At 39.9% G+C, this 18,685-nt stretch overlaps 1 protein-coding gene across 4 annotated transcripts in view; it reads right to left on the minus strand.

Annotated features, from left to right (window-relative positions):
• The window catches only part of lss (lanosterol synthase (2,3-oxidosqualene-lanosterol cyclase)), a 29,408-nt gene that overhangs the window by 2,102 nt on the left and 8,621 nt on the right, over positions 1 to 18,685 (minus strand). Inside the window, exons 11-27 of one of the 4 annotated variants that reach the window (XR_009769572.1) lie at positions 17,747 to 17,844; positions 16,268 to 16,295; positions 16,029 to 16,085; positions 13,613 to 13,684; positions 13,377 to 13,427; positions 13,130 to 13,279; positions 12,930 to 13,026; positions 11,811 to 11,916; positions 10,747 to 10,812; positions 10,612 to 10,689; positions 10,371 to 10,541; positions 8,848 to 8,926; positions 8,573 to 8,757; positions 4,060 to 4,125; positions 3,953 to 3,977; positions 3,697 to 3,878; positions 2,076 to 2,503 (exon numbers count right to left, since the gene is read on the minus strand). Coding sequence is in view for 1 of the 4 variants with exons in the window: in XM_061692223.1 (XP_061548207.1) it covers positions 8,620 to 8,757; positions 8,848 to 8,926; positions 10,371 to 10,541; positions 10,612 to 10,689; positions 10,747 to 10,812; positions 11,811 to 11,916; positions 12,930 to 13,026; positions 13,130 to 13,279; positions 13,377 to 13,427; positions 13,613 to 13,684; positions 16,029 to 16,085; positions 16,268 to 16,295; positions 17,747 to 17,844 (1,191 nt within the window). In the remaining 3 variants the exon portion in view is untranslated. Of the gene's footprint in view, positions 1 to 113; positions 2,504 to 3,696; positions 3,879 to 3,952; positions 3,978 to 4,059; positions 4,145 to 5,519; positions 8,758 to 8,847; positions 8,927 to 10,370; positions 10,542 to 10,611; positions 10,690 to 10,746; positions 10,813 to 11,810; positions 11,917 to 12,929; positions 13,027 to 13,129; positions 13,280 to 13,376; positions 13,428 to 13,612; positions 13,685 to 16,028; positions 16,086 to 16,267; positions 16,296 to 17,746; positions 17,845 to 18,685 lie in introns of those variants that run through there. The other 3 variants (XR_009769573.1, XM_061692223.1, XR_009769574.1) reach the window with 3 other exon arrangements.

An 18,685-nucleotide genomic window follows, 5' to 3' on the forward strand; every position in this document is an offset into this window, starting at 1 on the left:
AGAAAGTTGGAAACTACATAACGCTACAGTACGTCGTGACAATCACAATCACAATCAATCTTCCCAAAACTCGTTTCCAAATTGTATTCCCGAGATGGAGCTGCTGAATTTACCGTGCGCTGGAGTTGAGATCCACACTTGCTCAGCTGCTGACTGGGTGCACCTTTTTCAGAATTCAGAACAAGAATCCACCTCTAACCACACCTCCAGTAATTGAGGGCAGGGCTTAAGAATGCACATGTTGCAAATGTCTTTGTCGTCAATAGTTTTTGGACAACTGAATCACCATTTTGGGGCTTTCCCATGCTCACAAACTCAACATATTGTGTAGGTGTTGATCCTGGTGGAAATGTATGTTAGAATTTGGCTCAGTACTTCCCTGAGGAATTCTTTGAAAATTCAGCCCCCGAAACTAGTTTCACTGAGCAACATGGAATTTGGTAAGCGCAACTATCATGAGATAGATTTTGACAATAAAGGACTGGCTGACAACGTGAACATATTTGAAAAGGACACTTTTTGCACCCCACGCCGACCGAGCCGCACCACTGACCACCATCTCACCTCCGACTTCTGCGTTGACCATTCATGAACAGGATGTGAGATGTATTTTCAAACTACAAAAGATCAATAAGGCGGCGGGCACAGACCTTGTATCCCCATCCTGCTTCAAAGTCTGCGCGGACCAGCTCGCTCCAGTCTTCACACAGATCTTCAAACGGTCCACCATCATCCCATTCCCCAAGAAACCTGCAATCTCGGGTCTGAATGACTACAGGCCTGTCGCCCTGGCATTTGTGGTCATGAAGTCCTTTGAACGCCTCGTGCTGGACCCCCTCAAAAGTGTCACATGCCCCCTGCTGGACCCCCTGCAGTTTGCCTACCGAGCAAACAGGTCTGCGGATGACGCAGTCAACATTGGACTAGACTTCATCCTAGAACACCTTGACAGCACGGAGAGCTACGTGAGGATCCTGTTCGTGGACTTCAGCTCTGCGTTCAACACCATCATCCCCGAACTCCTCTCCTCTAAGCTTCTCCAGCTCAGCGTCTCGCCTGCCATCTGCCAGTGGATTTACAGCTTTCTGACAGGTAGGACACAGAAGGTGAGGCTGGGGGACACCACCTCATCTACACGCGTCATCAGCAGCGAGGCGCCCCAAGGATGTGTCCTCTCGCCGCTGCTGTTCTCTCACTACATGAACGACTGCACCTCACGGCTGTCAAACTCCTGAAGTTTGCTGACGACACCAAAGTCATCGGCCTCATCAAAGACGGTGACGAGTCTGCGTATCGCCAGGAAGTGGAGCGACTGGAGTTGTGGTGCGGCCGACACATCCCGGAGCTGAAGACGCTCAAGACTATAGGGTTGAGCGTGGACTTCAGGAGGCATACTTCGCCACAGCTGGCCCTCACGCTGTCCACCTACAATCTGCCAACCGTCGAGACCCTCAAGTTCCTGGGAATTACAGTCTCTCAGGGCCTGAAGTGGGAGACAAACATCAACACCATTCTCAAAAAGGCTCAGCAGAGGACGGCCTGCCACAGGAGCTGTTGAGGCACTTCTATACAGCAGTCATCAAATCAGTCCTGTGTTCATCCATCACAGTCAGGTTTGGTGCCTCTACAAAAAAAGGACAAACTCCGACTGCAACGGACAATCGGGACTGCAAGAAAAATCACCAGGGGTATCAGTGAGTTTTCCTACCCACCCTCTAGGACTTGCACGCTGCCAGAACTAAGACAAGAGCAAGCAAAATCCTTATGAACAGGAATCACCACTTCCAGCTTCTTCCCTCAGGTCGGCGCCATCGATCAATGCAAACTAAAACAAGCAGACATTCCAACAGCTTCTCCCTCTTGCCATTAAATTGCGAGAGGACAATTGTATCAGCATTACCACATTACCGGTAACCTTTCATTGCTCAGTGACTCTCCGTAATGTGTTTTCATGTTATTATGTCTCTAAAGGATTGCTTATTTTGTCAAAATGGCTGTCTATTGTCGTACTAGAGTGGCTGCAACTGTCGGAGACAAATTCCTTGTGTGTGTCTGACATACTTGGCAAATAAAGATGATTCTGATTCTTATTTTATTTTAAAATCCATTTCATTGCATCAGCAGACAAAAAAATGCACAATTGTATAACCTGTTTAACTGTCCTGTTACATTGTTTCTCAGGAAGAGCAATAATGACGTGTTGCAATGATCCCAAAAGTATCAGAAATTGAAAAGGAAAAAAAAATCCCAATAAACATTGTTTGTCTCATGCCAAAATGCATTGTTATGTTGATTACGCTTGCTTAGGTAAGCAGATGTTTCATACCGGAAAACTACTAAAACGGGGCAACTTGACCTGCAACATAACAGGGTTAATATTTTGAACCCAAGCTTTTGAGGGTCATGTCAGGTGTGATCATTGTGCAAACTGGATGCTTGCAGGACTCTTCCTCTTCTAGTCGGAGTCGCTGCTGCTGCTGCTGCTGCAGGAGCTGCTGGAAGACTGCCGTACAGCAGAGGGGGACAGAAAAACAGAGCAACACATCAACCTTTGGCAGACAGAAACTACAAAACATTTTTCTTCACAAAAGTGCAAATGTCTCTTGGAACTTTCACCCTCCCCTTATGTGGCAGGCAAGTCAAACAAAGCTATTAAGACAACATTATGATGTAGTTCAATAGGAGATTAAAACAATTCCCATTTTTGTATTGTGGTATTTTTTGGTTTGAAGTCATGTACTTTTAACTTTTAAACAGTATTCTTTTTTGTTTTTCAAAAACAAGTCAACTGTCCTTGTTGAATCATGATCTGTCAGATCTAATGCAAAATAGAAATTAAAAAAACATTTTTTTAAATCTCTAAAAGATTTTTCCTAAAAGAATATTCAACTTTTTTTTATTTAATAAAACAACTTTAATCTGGAAAACATTTTTTTTTATCTAAAAAATAAGATAAATTCACTAGAATATGACTTTATTATTGTAATATTACAACTTTGATCTAAATATACAACTTTTTTCTCTAAAATATACGTTGAGCATTTTTTGCATAATATCACAACTTCAATCTCTAAAATGTTCTTCTCAAACCATCACAATTTCACTTTAATCTAAAAAAATTAATACATTATCTTGAAAGCAAATACACCCTATTCTCGCTTTAATCAAGAATATACAACATTTTTTCTTGAAAATAAACCACTTAACAACTACTTTAATCTAAAAATTATGGTAATTACTTATTAACTTCACTTTATTTACTCCATGACTTATTCTCATAATCTTTCGCCTTTTAAAAAAAATGTTCAACTTTATTCTCGTAATATTATGACTTTAATAATAAAAAAAACTTTCTTTCTTTATAATGTACAACTTTACTCTCTAAAATACATGATTAGATTTCGGTAAGATTACAATTTTCATCTTGAAATAAACTTTTTTTTCTAAAAAGTAAACAATATTTGTCTGGTATTATTACCACTAATCTACAAAATACACAATTTATTGTCAAAAAAAAAAAAAATATATATATATATATATATATATTTATTTATATATATAAAATATATATATTTTTCCCCCCCATTTCTGACACTTTTTAATAATTAAATATGCTCCGGGTCAAAATGACCCAGGGCACACATTGCTGTTTGCTGAACATCAGAAGAGCGTTATAGTGAGCTTAGCGAATCTCACCCCATGACAGTCTTTCCCTTTTTTGTGACACATGCGATGCTTGTGTCCTAACTTGTGTCTGCGCCGGCGACACTTTTTACATCCCGGTTCCTTTCCGCATCCATGCCCGCCGTGCCCGTGACCGTGCCCGTGTCCGCCGTGCCCGTGACTGTGCCTGCCACCTCCACGACCGCAGTGCCCTCCTGGAAAGAAATGAAATGCATTCAATAAGCTCTCGAAAGGGCTGAGGAAGAAGAACTGATGACGGATTCCTCACCGTGCTTGTTGTGATGCATTAATGTCTGAAATGAATTGATACAAATCTGTGAATTTATTAAAAACAACACATCCAAAGTGTCTAATGAAAGAAATCCATGCACTTACCGTTATGTGCTCAATGCAAAGTTTAGGAGGAATCTACTTGATGTTGGTCCCTGCTCCTCTATTTACCTGCAGGCGCACCCACAACAGCAATGTAAATCTAAAATCTGCATTTTTTTTAGGACAAAAGTGTTTGTTTGTTTTACAGGCTGCAGAATCGGAACTATCCTGACAATGTGCATGTAGCCATGAAGAGACGTCAACACTGTTTGCATCGGCGCATGTGAAGAATGCTTAAGAAGAATGTGTTCATAAGAATAATAAAAAGGTGTGTAATTATGTGCTGGTGTGACAATTAAGTCCTTGAATCCTTAAATATTGCTTGTTGAATGCAGTTTATCATTATTACCAAATAATGAAAACAAAGGACACAAAGAAAATAAAAAGGGTTTTGCTGGGCATGTCTAGCATGAGTAGAACCACACGCACACAAAAAAAAAGTCTCAAAAAGACAAAGGAAGTTTGTTACTGTGTATTGGTGGCCATTTTAGGTCATTTGGACATTTCCATTGGCTTTGATAGCTTTTTAAAAGCTGCTCAATTTGACCCAGGAACATTACCGCTACTCCTGAGAAACGAACATAACAGGAGGTTTTAGTACATATTTATTTGATACAATACATGATAATAGGCATTTGTTTTCATTTAAACATCATTTATTGCATTCAAGGCTGATACGTCAACATGCAAATAACGTGATTACTGGATCAATGACCAAATTGAGTCAGGGCGTAGTGCAGGGTCCAGGTCTATATCTGTATTCACACTCGTACTCGGGCCTAAACCCGAGTCGGATAAAAGAGAGCGGTTAAATTGGTCTGTATTTGTATTTTCTGCAAGGGTGTGTACCCCGGAGAAAAGGTGTATGTATTTTCGTGGTGGGCACGAATCCCCAATGTGACTCAGTAGCGGCCCCTGGAAATCTAGAACAAAATAGCCCGTGACACGGGTTAGACCGATCAACACGAACTTTTGATGGGCAAAAGTTACAATTACTGTACATGAGCTGCATAATTTTACCTTATGCTTTTAATCACCTGCTGTCACAAATGTTCTCCTCCATGTATATTTGTCCCTGCCCTTGAACAAAGCATTGCTAACATTCTCTTTCAGTCCCAAATATGTGGACACACCTTGGGCATATTTTTGGATGGGTCCTGCATGCAAATATCAGGTGTGTAAATGTCTCTTTTGCACACTATATCCGATGGTCAGCTACCACTTATTGATTTTTGTACTTGTATTGTGTGTCTTGATTTTTTTTGTACCCTATTTGTACTGTGTTTATACTTGCAAAGTTCCATCAACCTGCCAAGGGAGTACAGTTGGAAACCAGCCTATGGCTATAATGTGCATTGTAATGTTAATAATAATGGAATAATAATGTTCATGTTCAAACGTTCATTAATATGAACTGTCCCTTTTTAAATAAATAAAAATCAAACAAAAGACTCCATCGCTGATTTCATTTTTAAAATCTATTTTATTGCATCAGCACAAAAAATGCACACTCGCACAACCTGTTTAATATTTCAAATCCAAAGATTTGATGATCATTGAAGGTGTGAATTGTGCAAAGTGGATGCTTGCAGGACTCTTCCAATTCGCTGCTGGCGTACTGCAGACAGTGCAGCGGCGGGAACAGTACAGAATAGAACAGAGAGAATCATGTTATCGATTGGCAGAAAGAAATCCCAAAACAACATTTTTATTCAGAAGAGTACAAACGTGTCGTAAAACTTGGACCCTCCTGTTATGTGGCCGGTCAAATTGACCGATTTAGCGTACGTGATAATGTACAAGTTCAATAGGAGAAGAAGACTATTGAGACTTTGTAAAAGGTACTTTTCAATTGTAAACAGTATTTTGATATATTATGAAAAACAAGTGAATTGTCCTCATTGAACCCATGATCTGTGAGAGGTCAAATATACAGGGTAGGATAGTTTTTAATCCAAAAGATGTAAGATTTATTTTATCTCTAAATTGTACAAATTTTCTTTATGCTGGAACATATACAACATTTTATTTTGAAAACAAATGTTTTTCACTAGAATATTCACTTTATTCTTTCAATATTACAACTTCAAATATACAACTTTTTTTCTCTAAAATATCCAATTTAGCTCTAAAATCTATCTTTTTACGTTTAGTCGACGACGACTAAATGTCAAAAACATACCACCATTCTCAAAAATATATAAGAGAATTCTCACAAGATTAGGCCTTTATTTGCCAAAACATACAACAATTTTCTTGAAATGAAGATTACAACTGATCTAAAAAGTATAGCTAGGACATAAATGTAAATTTTCTCTTGAAATGTGACTTTTTCTCACTCATATATATATATATATATATATATATATATATACTTTATTCTCGTCATATTACAACTTTAATCTACAAAGAAATTATGACTTGGCATGAAAAGAAATATTTTTTTCATAAATCATGACTTTACTCTCTAAAATAAACAAGTATTTTTGTAAAACCGTAAAGGTAAACAACTTTTCAACAACAATTCCTGTTTTTTTGTGTCTTTTTCAGTGTCTCCTTTCTCCTGTGTAATTATGCCATCTAAATGATGTTCCTCGCGATTTCCCCTCATTTCTGACCCATGGACGTCATTGCTGATGCTGATAAATTAACATAACAGGAGGGTGACAGTAAGTGTGTCCTTATGAATCTCACCCCGTGACAGTATCTTCCCTTTCTTGTGACACTTGCGGTTCTTGTGTCCAAACCTGTGCCTGCGACACTGTTTGCAACAGACCTTACATGTCCCTCCGTGGCAGCATGCGTGAAGATAATGATGCCCGTGAGCATGTACGTGACAGTGCCCAGGTCAGTCACATACTTGACCACAGTGTCCACCTGAAAAAAATGAAACACATTTGATACAGTCTTCAAAGAGAAGGCTGAGGAATAAGAACTGATGATGACGGATTCCTCACACCGTGCTTGTGGTGACGCATTACTTAAATGATCAGAAATGAAAAAAAAGTTACATATTGTACTATAGACAAAACATATAAAGTTTCCAATAAAAGAAAGCCGTGGACTTACCGTCTGTCTGTGCTCAATACAAAGTTTTGGAGGAATATACTTGGTGCTGGTCCCAGCTCCTCTATATACCTGCAGGCACACCTACAACAGATCACGGTTGCCAACTTTTTAATAATTCGAATTTTGATGAGCGGCACGGTGGACGACTGATTAGAGCGTCTGCCCCACAGTTCTGAGGACCGGGGTTCGATCCCCGGCCCCGCCTGTGTGGAGTTTGCATGTTCTCCCCGTGCCTGCGCGGGTTTTCTCCGGGCACTCCGGTTTCCTCCCACATCCCAAAAACATGCATGCTAGGTTAATTGACAACTCTAAATTGCCCATAGGTGTGAATGTGAGTGCAAATGGTTGTTTGTTTCTATGTGCCCTGCGATTGGGTGGCAACCAGTTCAGGGTGTACCATGCCTCCTGCCCAATGATAGCTGGGATAGGCCCCAGCACGCCCGCGACCCTAGTGGGGAGAAGCGGCTCAGAAAATGGATAGATGGATGCGTAGTTATGCTTACTGCAGTAATTATTCAGAAGACTACTTTTTACTTTTACTTAAGCCATATTATTCGAAAGTAACAGTACTTTTTACTTGAGTACTACGAGCCTAGAGTGTGAAGAAAAGAGCCCATGCAGACAGTAAACGCACTGACTGTATTTTCACTGGCGATGGCAGCACTTTTTTATCAAGCTGCCGAATTACACTCGTCAATTAGTGTAGTGCAGTGATCCTCAAAGTGTGGTACGAGTACTACATTTGCGAAGAGTACCACAAGTGGTATGCAGGCTCTCTCTTGTTGTAATAAAAAGTCAAATAATTAAAACAAAATAGAATCAAACATCCGGGAAGGCAGTACAGTTGTATTTAACTAATTTTTTTAAAATACAGCTATCTTTATCAACTGTTTGTTGTTAAACATTAAAGTAAAATTTTTCGTCAACTTTTGTGTGCAATACGTTTGAAATGAATCATTATTTACGTACCTTTTTTTTTTTCTTTTCCTATATTTAAGCACAGTGCTAACGTTCAAACTGTATAATGTTGCAGTTCCTTACAAAAACAAATATACTTTTTAGGACTAAAACCTCTGCCTTCATATTTTTTTTGACTGTATTTTAATGTTGACCCTTATGTTGGTACTTGGAGAGCTAAGTATTTTTTAAGTTGGTACTTGATGTTAAAGGTTTGAGAACCGCTGGTGGAGTGCAAGCATGCATGCTGCGGTGAAATTCAGAACGGCTCGGTCACAGAAGCATTTTGGGAAACGGGCCAGCTCGCACAAGATTGACTTTGTTGTCTAATTTCACACTTATCTAGTTGTAAACAAGCAATTAAAACGTAAATTGTCCATGCCTGGTCCCCTTTAAAAGGCACAAATGAATGTTTATGGCAATGTGGAGTATCGTGTCGGGATACTTTCACACTCATTGGATAACTCGGAATTCATAGTTGAAATGTAACCAGGTAACATTTATTGTTTTGACGACACAGTCTGATGCTCCAGATGTTCACAGCTTGAGCTTTCCAGTCAGAGAACTGTGGGGGTTCAGTGCTGCGAAGCGGCCCAGTGTCCAAATGGGGAAGACGTTCCTGTATGACGTGTAGCTGATAGCGCAGCTCTTGTTGAACACGCCTGAAATATTCTCCTAAAAGGGCGTAAGAATAAAATGTCAAACATGCTCTACCTACTCAGTTGAACTGGATATTAGCTGTATAGTTGGTGGACTCTGACTCACCTGAGGCCAGTCTCCATTGGGCAGCTGCTTGTCAATCAAAAGCTTGATCCCTCTCTCGATTGCCTGCTGGTCCGGGTGCCTGCAGACAGTCACAGCACCACTATAGCATGGATCGTCAATATTTCATCTATACATGCTTCCCAACATCATTATAAAACAGACTGTAAATTATTTTACTTTTTTTTTCATGTAGATGTTAACCAGTGATGCTGGTCACGTGCTCCAGAGTAACGTAAAAGCTACTTTGACAAGTTTAAATGTATCCATAAAATTACCTAAATAAATGTAACGGAGTAAATGTAGCACGTTACTACCCACCTCCGGTTATAGCCGCTCACCTTTTCACAACTTCCTAGTTCTGACCCTGGTCGTCATGGAAACGAAAGCCATTCCCAGTATTTGAGTTTGACGAAAGAATGCCATAGAAATATTGCAAAGTAACGCGTTACTCCAAAAATGTCACCGTTTTGAGTAACAGGCAATGTAACGCGTGAAAGTAATTAGATTATACTTACTTCGTCCAACCAGTAATAGTTACTTTTGAGACAACATTGTCTAATCCCAATGTATAAAATAATATATAATAATGTAATGTCTAGTCCCAATTTGTGGCTAGTGACTTGAAGAAACAGCAAGCCATCTGACCAAAAGCCGTTTCCGGAACACGCAGGCCGCTTATATTCTGAGTTACTGGGGAAAATGACTGGGAAGACATTGTCTATCACAGTGAAGGTGCAGGAAAATTTTGAAAATGCAAAGAAATGCGTGGCTTCACTGTCGCCACACTATTTTTGTTATTTTCCTTAGAAAAACAGCGCATTTGATTGTTGTTATTTATTTTATTTTTTTTACACATTAAGAATCGCGTTTTACTGGCATGTTAAGCACGCAATGCAATATAACAGGAAGGTTAAATGTTATATTGTGGGTCAAACAGACCGAGTAAAAATCTAGGTTTTTCAAAATATTTTTTATCCATTAAAAACATATTTTCATAGGTCATTTTGACCTGCAATGTAACATTAACCCTCATTTTATCGTGTGGGTCAAATTGACCTATTAAAATAAAAAATCAAAACCAAAATTTCACAGGTGAATTTGACCTGCAATATATATAACAGGAGGGTTACTGTTATAAATGTGGGTAAAATTAACATGTAAATCTAGATGGGTTTTTTTTTGGTACAAAATAAAGAATAAAAAAGTCAGTTTTGTTATCTTTTTATATTTACAGTTTAAAAATAATTTTAAATTTGCATTTTTATACTTCAATATGCAGCAGGACCCATGAAAAAACAGGAAGAAACAATTGTGAGAGGGTGGGAGCAAAAAAAAAAAAAGCATAATTTGTTTCCTTTAAGAATAAATGGAAAATTTGGATTTTAGTTATCTCAAACACCACAGTTCCAATATCTCCAAAATGAAAAAAAAGTCTTACAGACTATACAGTATATATTTCAGTGATGATATTTTTTATAGGTATTACATTTATACATACTGTAATCCAGCCGGTGTTACCTTACCTGACTGCCATGAGCCCTAACAGAGCCCAACAGGTGTTGTGGATCTGCGCTGAGCTGCTCTGAACGTAGCGTCGTTGCTCGCAAGACTCAAAGTCCTCCCCCCAGCCACCGCCCGGCATCTGGTGATTTAAGAGAAACTGGCAGGCTCTCCGCACTTCCGCACATCCATTCCTAGTGAAGCAGGCACAGTAGCATCAGTCTATGAGTGAGACTGATTCTCACTTATGTGACTTTCTCCGACCTCTGATAGCTGTGCCCCATACAAGCGAAGGCTTCCAGGCCAAACCATGTCCCATAGGTGAAACACACTCCCCAGGACCTGGGTACAAAATATGTTACCGAAGTCTTATCTTGACATCTAAAAGGGTAAGCTCACCCTTCCCAGGATCCGTCAGGCCTCTGCACCCTTCGACAGTAATCGAGCCCGTCTCCCAGAGTGTTCCTAAGTAGAAAATAAGCATTTGACTCACCCAGAGTTAGCTGAGATGGGCACCAGCATGCCGGTACCCCCAGAGTGAGTAAGCGGTACGGAAAAATGGATGGATGGATAAAAGTACTTTTTTGGTATGAAACTTAATGGTTTGGCTTAATAGGTGTACTCAAAATACAAGTACAATGTAATTACAACAACTGTTTTAACATATTTTTATTGAAAGAACAAGTGTTATCCTCCTTGAACCATGATCTGTGAGAGGTAAAATGCTCAATATTGATGGAAATAATTAGTAAATAATAATAATTAGTAAGTAAATAATGACATAGAAACAATGTTTTGGAATGATTGATAAAGCATAACTGACTCCACGAATAAAATATCCATCCATAAATCCATCTTCACTAGGCTCGCGGGCGTGTTGGAGCATATCCCAGCTGACTCTGGGCAAGAGGTGGGTTATACCCTGAACTGGTCGCTAGCCAATCGCAGAGCACATATAAACAAACAACCATTCGCACCTACGGACAATTTAGAGTCTTCGGTTAACCTACCGTGCATGCTTTTGAAATGTGGGAGGAAACCGAAGTACCCAGAGAAAAGCCACGCAGGCATGGGGAGAACATGCCAACTCCACACAGGTGAGGCCAGATTTGAACCCAGGTCCTCTGAACTGTGAGGCAGATGTGCTAACCAGTCTCCCAACGTGCCACCGGTAAAACATCATAATATTCCAAATTTGAAGGTAAATTTGCACATGTTGATTACACTCTCCTGTTACGTTAGTTTCTCAGAAACGACATTTATTTTTTCGGGTCAATCTGACCACGGTACGTTTAATGATCAAAAAGTGTCAAGAATGGAAGGAAAATGAAACTGTATTTGTTGATTACACATGTTAAGCTGATAAGAACTAGTTTCATACCAAAAGCTACTAACTTTAAAATGGATCAAATAAACCTGCAACATAACACAAGGGTTAATTAAAGAGCTTTTTTGGCGTGTACCTAATTTCCTCTGTCCGGTGTTCCGGATGAACCATATGGAAATGCCTCAGAGCTTGCATCACTGCTGACGTACACTCCACGTAGGTGTAATCTATCATGATGTCACCTGTTTGTGAAAGTGAGGTCATTATTTCACAACATGCACCACATCTTCTTTTTAAGAGGAAATGTCTCTATATTGCACTTGAGTTGTTCTTTTCTGGTCACATTGGAAAGGCTAAGTCAGACGCAAAAAATGTTGCAATACAAATGTCACGTTTATATTTGGCTTCTTGGTTGCAGATGTGACATTTTGGTATGTTGTGGATATTTCTACCACTTGTGAAGTGACTGCGTGACTCTGTCAACTGAAGGCTGTATAAATGCAAATTGTATTTTGCAATTGACTGGGGACCAGTCCAGAGTGGATCACAGCACATCTGCCTCACAGTTCTGAGGACTGGGTTCAAATCCTGGCCCCTCCTCTTTAGAGTTTGCATGTTCTCCTCGTGCCTGCGTGGATTTTCTCCAGGTACTCCGGTTTCTTCCCACATCCCAAAAACATGCATGGTAGGTTGATTGAAGACTCTAAATTGCCCTGTGTGAATGTATGCACGAATGGTTGTTTGTTTCTATGTGCCCTGCGATTGGCTGGCGACCAGTTCAGGGTGTACCCCGCCTCTCGGCTAGATAGCTGGGATAGGCTTTAGCACGCCTGCGACCCTTGTGAAGATAAAGCGGTACAGAAAATGGATGGATGTTACATCTGCAATGTTGCAATGCGGTTGACTGGGGGTCAAAATTTAGAAATCACATCAAAACCAGTGGCTGACTGCTGGCCACTCATGAAGACTAGTTACTGAACCCCGCACACTGCATGACAGTTATTTGGTTTTGCCGGGCCTTAGGTAGTTTCAGAAAGAGAGAAAAAAAACAAATAAGCAAGTTATAAATCAAATAGATAGGGATAGGCTCCACAGGAAAAAAAAACGATTAGTTACAGCGACAGAAAAATTCACCCACACCGCCAGGTCGACGATTGGTTTCGGCCACCCCATCGACGAATGCTTTCGGCTACCTCACCAAAAAGATTTTAGGAGACGCCCCTGTGAGAGTGATTGTATCTGGCAAGAGACTCACCAAACACCTCCGACGGGTTGAGTAGCTCAAGGAGCCTCCCCCCTCGCTTCGTTTCATATGTGGCAAACCCACCATCTGAGTTTCTCATGCTGAGCAGCTATGGGAAGATGGAAATAGTGATCATCACATTGACTGAGACACATACACACTGTGCAGTGAGTATTCATGAGGCCAAACGGTATCTGCTGCTGGTAACTGACCACATTGACAGCGTCATACAGGCGCGCCGGCGTGACAGGTTCTCCGACAGACGGGCACAGCTCCTGCAGCAGCATCATGGACTTCAGGCCCTCGGCCGTACAGTCAGCCACTATCCAGCCGCAGTCGCGGGTGCTGAAGGGGAAGCCTCCCTGGCCAAAGTCATTGTGATGACATCAAAAATACAGTATGTTAGCCGAGGCGCTTCAGTTTTGAAGTCAAAAGGCTTGTAAGTGATATGACATCTACCTTGTTCATTTGCCGGTAGTACTTTTGGTAATCAGGTGGATTATCCGGGATCTGACGGAGGTGAAAGAAGTTTAAAAGGAAGGCATATAGGGTATCACACACAAATAAAAAAAATCAATTTTCACATTTACAGGCTTTTTCCTGCAATATTTTCCTTCCTGGTCAAAAATTCAGATTGGCTCTCTCACAGATACATTTTCAGAAATCGGCAGCCAACAACATTCTAATTTTCTCACCTGTGTGACTTTGAGAAACTGTTGGGCACTTTGGAGACACTCAGCTAATTCGGGGTTGTCCTGTGCTCCTGCCTGAAAGAAGCCGGTGCACTAATCATTTTAAACAGCCACACGATACAATCCAATCTGGATCTTCTGAACACAGGTTTTCTTAACACTCCTGTTACATTGCTTTTCAGCAATAATGTCCCTGGGTCAATTTGATCCAGGACATCTTTTAACAAAACATGTCCAAAACAAAAAATCCCCAAAATATTGTTGTTATGGTTAACTCAACTTGCAAATATGTGAAGTTAACCATTAGCTGGCGCATTATGTGTGCAAAAGTAGATATAAATATTTTTGTTTAAATATATGAGAATGAGGTCAAACTATAAAGACCAATAAATTATGGGAAAAATGTTTTAATTTCATGAGAATAAAGTTTTTGTTCTTGGAAAAACTGAAAAAAATATAAGTAAATGGTTATAATTCTCTGAGAAGAAAACCAAAATATGAGATCAATGTACTAGAAACAGAGTATAGTGTTGGTAATACGTCATAAATGAACAATAGAGATTCATCAGATTGCCATCTGTGGAGAAAACGTAAACAAACCAGGCCAGATTCCAAAATTCTTGTGTTTTTTCTGTATCCTAAGTCAATGTGAGTAAGCCTGTTCTTCAGCTTCCTGAAAAAAACTGCAAAGTCATACCAATGGCAGCAGGACAAAAAAAAAAAAATCATCTGGCACAACATATTAAGAGTAAAAATTCTGATTTCATACACATACACACACATATATATATACATACATACATATATACACATGTATATATATATATATATATATATATATACACACACACAGTGGGGATGGAACATATTCAGACCCCCTTAAATTGTTCACTCTTTGTTACTCTTTGTTACATTGTAGCCATTTTCTATGATCATATAAGTATTTTTTTCCCCCTGAATGTAAACAAACTGAATTGTTTACATTTTTGCAGATTTATTAAAAAAGAAAAACTGAAATATCACACAGCCATAAGTATTCAGTATTCACCCTTTGCTTTGACACTTATATATTTAACACGGGTGCTGTCCATTTCTTCTAATCATCCTTGAGATGGTTCTACACCTTCATTGGAGTCCAGCCGTGTTTGATTATACTGATTGGACCTGATTAGGACAGCCACACACCTGTCTATAAAAGACCTTACAGCTCACACTGCATGTCAGAGCAAATGAGAATCATGAGGTCAAAGGAACTGCCTGAAGAGCTCAGAGACAGAATTGAGAGAAGAAGAACAAGAATCACCTTTTATTGTCATGAATATGCACGCATACACACGAAATTTGTTCTCTGCATTTTACCCATCACAGTGAACACATACACGTTCGTGGAACACACTGGAGCAGGGGGCAGCTGAAGCGCCCGGGAAGCATTTTGGGGTATCAGTGTCTTGCTCAAGGACACCACAGCCGTGAGTCCAGGGGATGTTGGCGGATGGTCCAGTCAGGGTCTTGAACCTAGGACCCCCACGGTACAGAACTGGCCAAGGTTACAAAAAAATATATGCTGCACTTAAGGTTCCTAAGAGCACAGCGGCCTCCATAATCCTTAAATGGAAGACGTTTGGGCCGACCAGAACCCTTCCTGCCCCCTGCGCCAGTATGTTCCACTAACGTGTATGTGTTCACTGTGATGGGTAAAGTGCAGAGAACAAATTTCGTGTGCATGCATGCATGTTCATGACAATAAAGGTGATTCTTCTTCTTAGGGTCGCGGGCGTGCTGAAGCCTATCCCAGCTGACTCTGGGCGATATGCGTGGTACACCCTTAACTGGTCACCAGCCAATCGCAAGGCACATATAAATAAACAACCATTCACACATATACAGCGGCTGAAAAAAGTATTTAACACATCACCATTTGTCTCACTAAATATACTTCCAAAGGTGCTATTGACCTGAAAATTTCACCAGATGTTGGGAACAACAGCAGCCATAATATTCCAAGTTAATAATTATTTGCTAAAAACAATCAAGTTTATCCGTTTGAACATTAAATATCTCTTTGTAGTGTACACAATTAAATATAGGTTGAACATGATTTGCAAATCATTGTATTCTGTTTTTATTTATTTATGTTTAACACTATATATATATATATATATATATATATATATATATATATATATATATATATATGGGGACTCTAAATTGCCGTAGGTGTGAATGTGAGTGCGAATGTTGTTTGTTTGTATGTGCCCTGCGATTGGGTGGCAACCAGTTCAGGGTGTACCCCGCCTCCTGCCCGATGATAGCTGGGATAGGCTCCAGCGAGCCCGTGACCCTAGTGAGGAGAAGCAGCTCAGAAAATGGATGGATGGATATATATTATATTATATATATATATATGTAAGTCAGTTACCTCGAGAAAAGCCTGTACAGCAAAGCAGGTATCCCAGAGCTGAGACCCATTGGTGCCCTGTACAAAAAGACAGTTTTTTTTTTTTTTTTTTTTTTGGTTTCCAATTTAAACAAGTAAAATTGACGTGTGGTATTATTTTGCCCATGGCTCTCTTTTAAGTAGACATCTTTCCTGTATAAAGGTGGTATTTGTGACTGTGAGCGCACTGTACATTTCGCACAGGGGGGAAAAATACTCACCTGCATTTTCATACCATCGAGTCCCAACCTGGAATGCAAAAATATTCAGTCAGATGGCATTATTTAAAAAAAATAATAATAATAAAATATCAGTCTGTCCATAAAAGCCCTTGCACACTGCAAGTTAAGTTTTTAACTAAGTTTTTTTATACTCTCATTGCGACACTCAACTTGTGTGTTTGCCGTCACAACAGCGGTGCCTCAAGTTGAAAAATATTAAACTCGTCACCGTCGCATCCAATAACAGAGAAGTTGGCGAAGTAATTTAAGAGTGCTAACCACATATATGAATAGAAGACTATAGCTACACTAGCATACTGTAGTAGCCTGGTTAAGCAACGTGCCTGCCAGCTTGGTGGCGGCAACGTTCCCATTAAAGTTAAAGCATGAACATAGAAAATAAATCATAAGTTGCTCATTTCTCAACAGATTTTCATGAGGTTTACTTTTTTTGTCAATGTCAAAGCATGTGCTATTAATAGAGTACATTTGAAAAAGGAGCCCCCCAAAATTCTCATCAATACGAAAGGTTTTTCCCAGTTCCCTTGTTGTGACTGTACTGCATTGTGTGCAACCATAGCAGGACAATGTTCAGGACTCCTTTTTATTTCGGCGGCTTTTGTGCCGTCCATAAACATGGAATGCACTGACATTCCATGTTTGCTTAGCGTCGCTGTAGGCATGCAGCTCAAAAAGAGTGAATGATATCTACCCATTGTTCATATTTATAGTGCTAACATTAATAAACCAACAAGCGAGCGGCATCCATGCTACTTTCTAGTAGGCCGCTAAGCAGACACTTCCAAATACGAGAAAGCTTGCGCTGGACGTGTCTTCGAGAACAATCCTTTTTGGGGATGGTAAACATAAAATCAAACAAAAGAAACAGACTTTGTTAAAGTGATTTGAGGGTGGCACTGACCAAGGTGAAAGGCAATAGCAAGTAACATTCACTTGCAGTAAGATTTCATTGAGTTGTTCTTTGTGTGAAATTTACGTGATGGTTTTTTTTTTGTTCTTTGAACACTAATTTTGTGTGCAACTGACGGTTGGTTCATATTGTGCACTAATAAAATATATTGGTTTTGAATTTTGAAAAGCAAACAAACCACACCAAAAAAAAAATATGCGCATTTAACGAACCATTTGGAATTGGAAAAATAAAATATATATGAAACTTGTGGGGTTCAGTACCAACAAAAAAGTAAAAAAACACTGGTGTAATTACAGTAAATATTTGTCTGAAAAACTTCTAGGCCATGAATATACTGTAAAACAATCCAATGGAAGAACATTAAGTATGGTGGTCACTGAGGCTGCCTTATTGTGTGACACGTGACCACATGCTATATTTTTACGCGGTGTACAGTATATCAGGACCATCGTAAACTGAGAAACCCCTGCACTGGAATGAAAAAGCCACAATTGAGCTGATTTTGGTTCATTGGTAGATGACAGACTTGAGTTTAGCAGACTGACCAGAGGTAGTCAGGGATCCTGGAAACATGCTCCTGGAAGGCTGAAGACGATGGACCATCCACATGCCAGCGGACCAGCATGTTGATCGTCTTCGAGATCTGCGACAAGGAGGGCATACGTCACAATTACGTTAGTTTACTTTGGTTTGCTATTCACAAATTAATCTTTTTTTTTTGTTTTTTTTGTTTTTTTTAACTGTAGAACTTATCACCTCACGTTTTTTTGTGGCCTTTCTATAATGCTCCAAGATGCAATAAGACGGTCAAAGTACTGGTTAATAAGACAGTAATCGGTGTCAAGGAAGTACGTTGAAGTGATATATCTCAACTGAGAGATGACCATCTTTGTATGTCGGGGAGGAGCTAAGTTTAGCCTCGTTTGTTAGTGGAAGCTAGTTAGAACAGTGGTTTTACATCAAATTCCACCTAAAAAAAAATACTTAGCTCTCCAAATACTGCCATAATGACCAACATTAAAACAATTCCGTCAAAGGCCAGGACAAGTGTTCAAAAACAAAGCATAGGCTTTATTCCTAAAAAGTATGTGTAAAATTATTGTAAGCCACTGTAACATTATGCATGCATTAACATACCGCGCTTATATATAGGAAAATAAAACTAAAAATTACTTTAATAATTCCTTAAAACATAAATGCTAATAAAAAATTTACCAAAATTAATCCATCGATCCATCTTCTACCGCTTATCTGAGGTCGGGTCGCGGGGGCAGTAGCTTTAGCAGGCAAGCCCAGACTTTCCTCTCCCCAGCCACTTCCTCCAGCTCTTAGGATCCCGAGGCGTTCCCAGGCAAGCCGACAGACGTTGTCTCTCCAGCGTGGCCTGGGTCGTCCCCGGGGTGTCGGCCCGGTGGGACGTGCCTGGAACACCTCACCAGGGAGGCGTCCAGGAGGCATCCTAAACAGATGCCCGAGCCACCTCA

The sequence above is a fragment of the Phycodurus eques genome, chromosome 12 (genome assembly GCF_024500275.1).
Source record: "Phycodurus eques isolate BA_2022a chromosome 12, UOR_Pequ_1.1, whole genome shotgun sequence".
Classification (NCBI taxonomy): domain Eukaryota; kingdom Metazoa; phylum Chordata; class Actinopteri; order Syngnathiformes; family Syngnathidae; genus Phycodurus; species Phycodurus eques.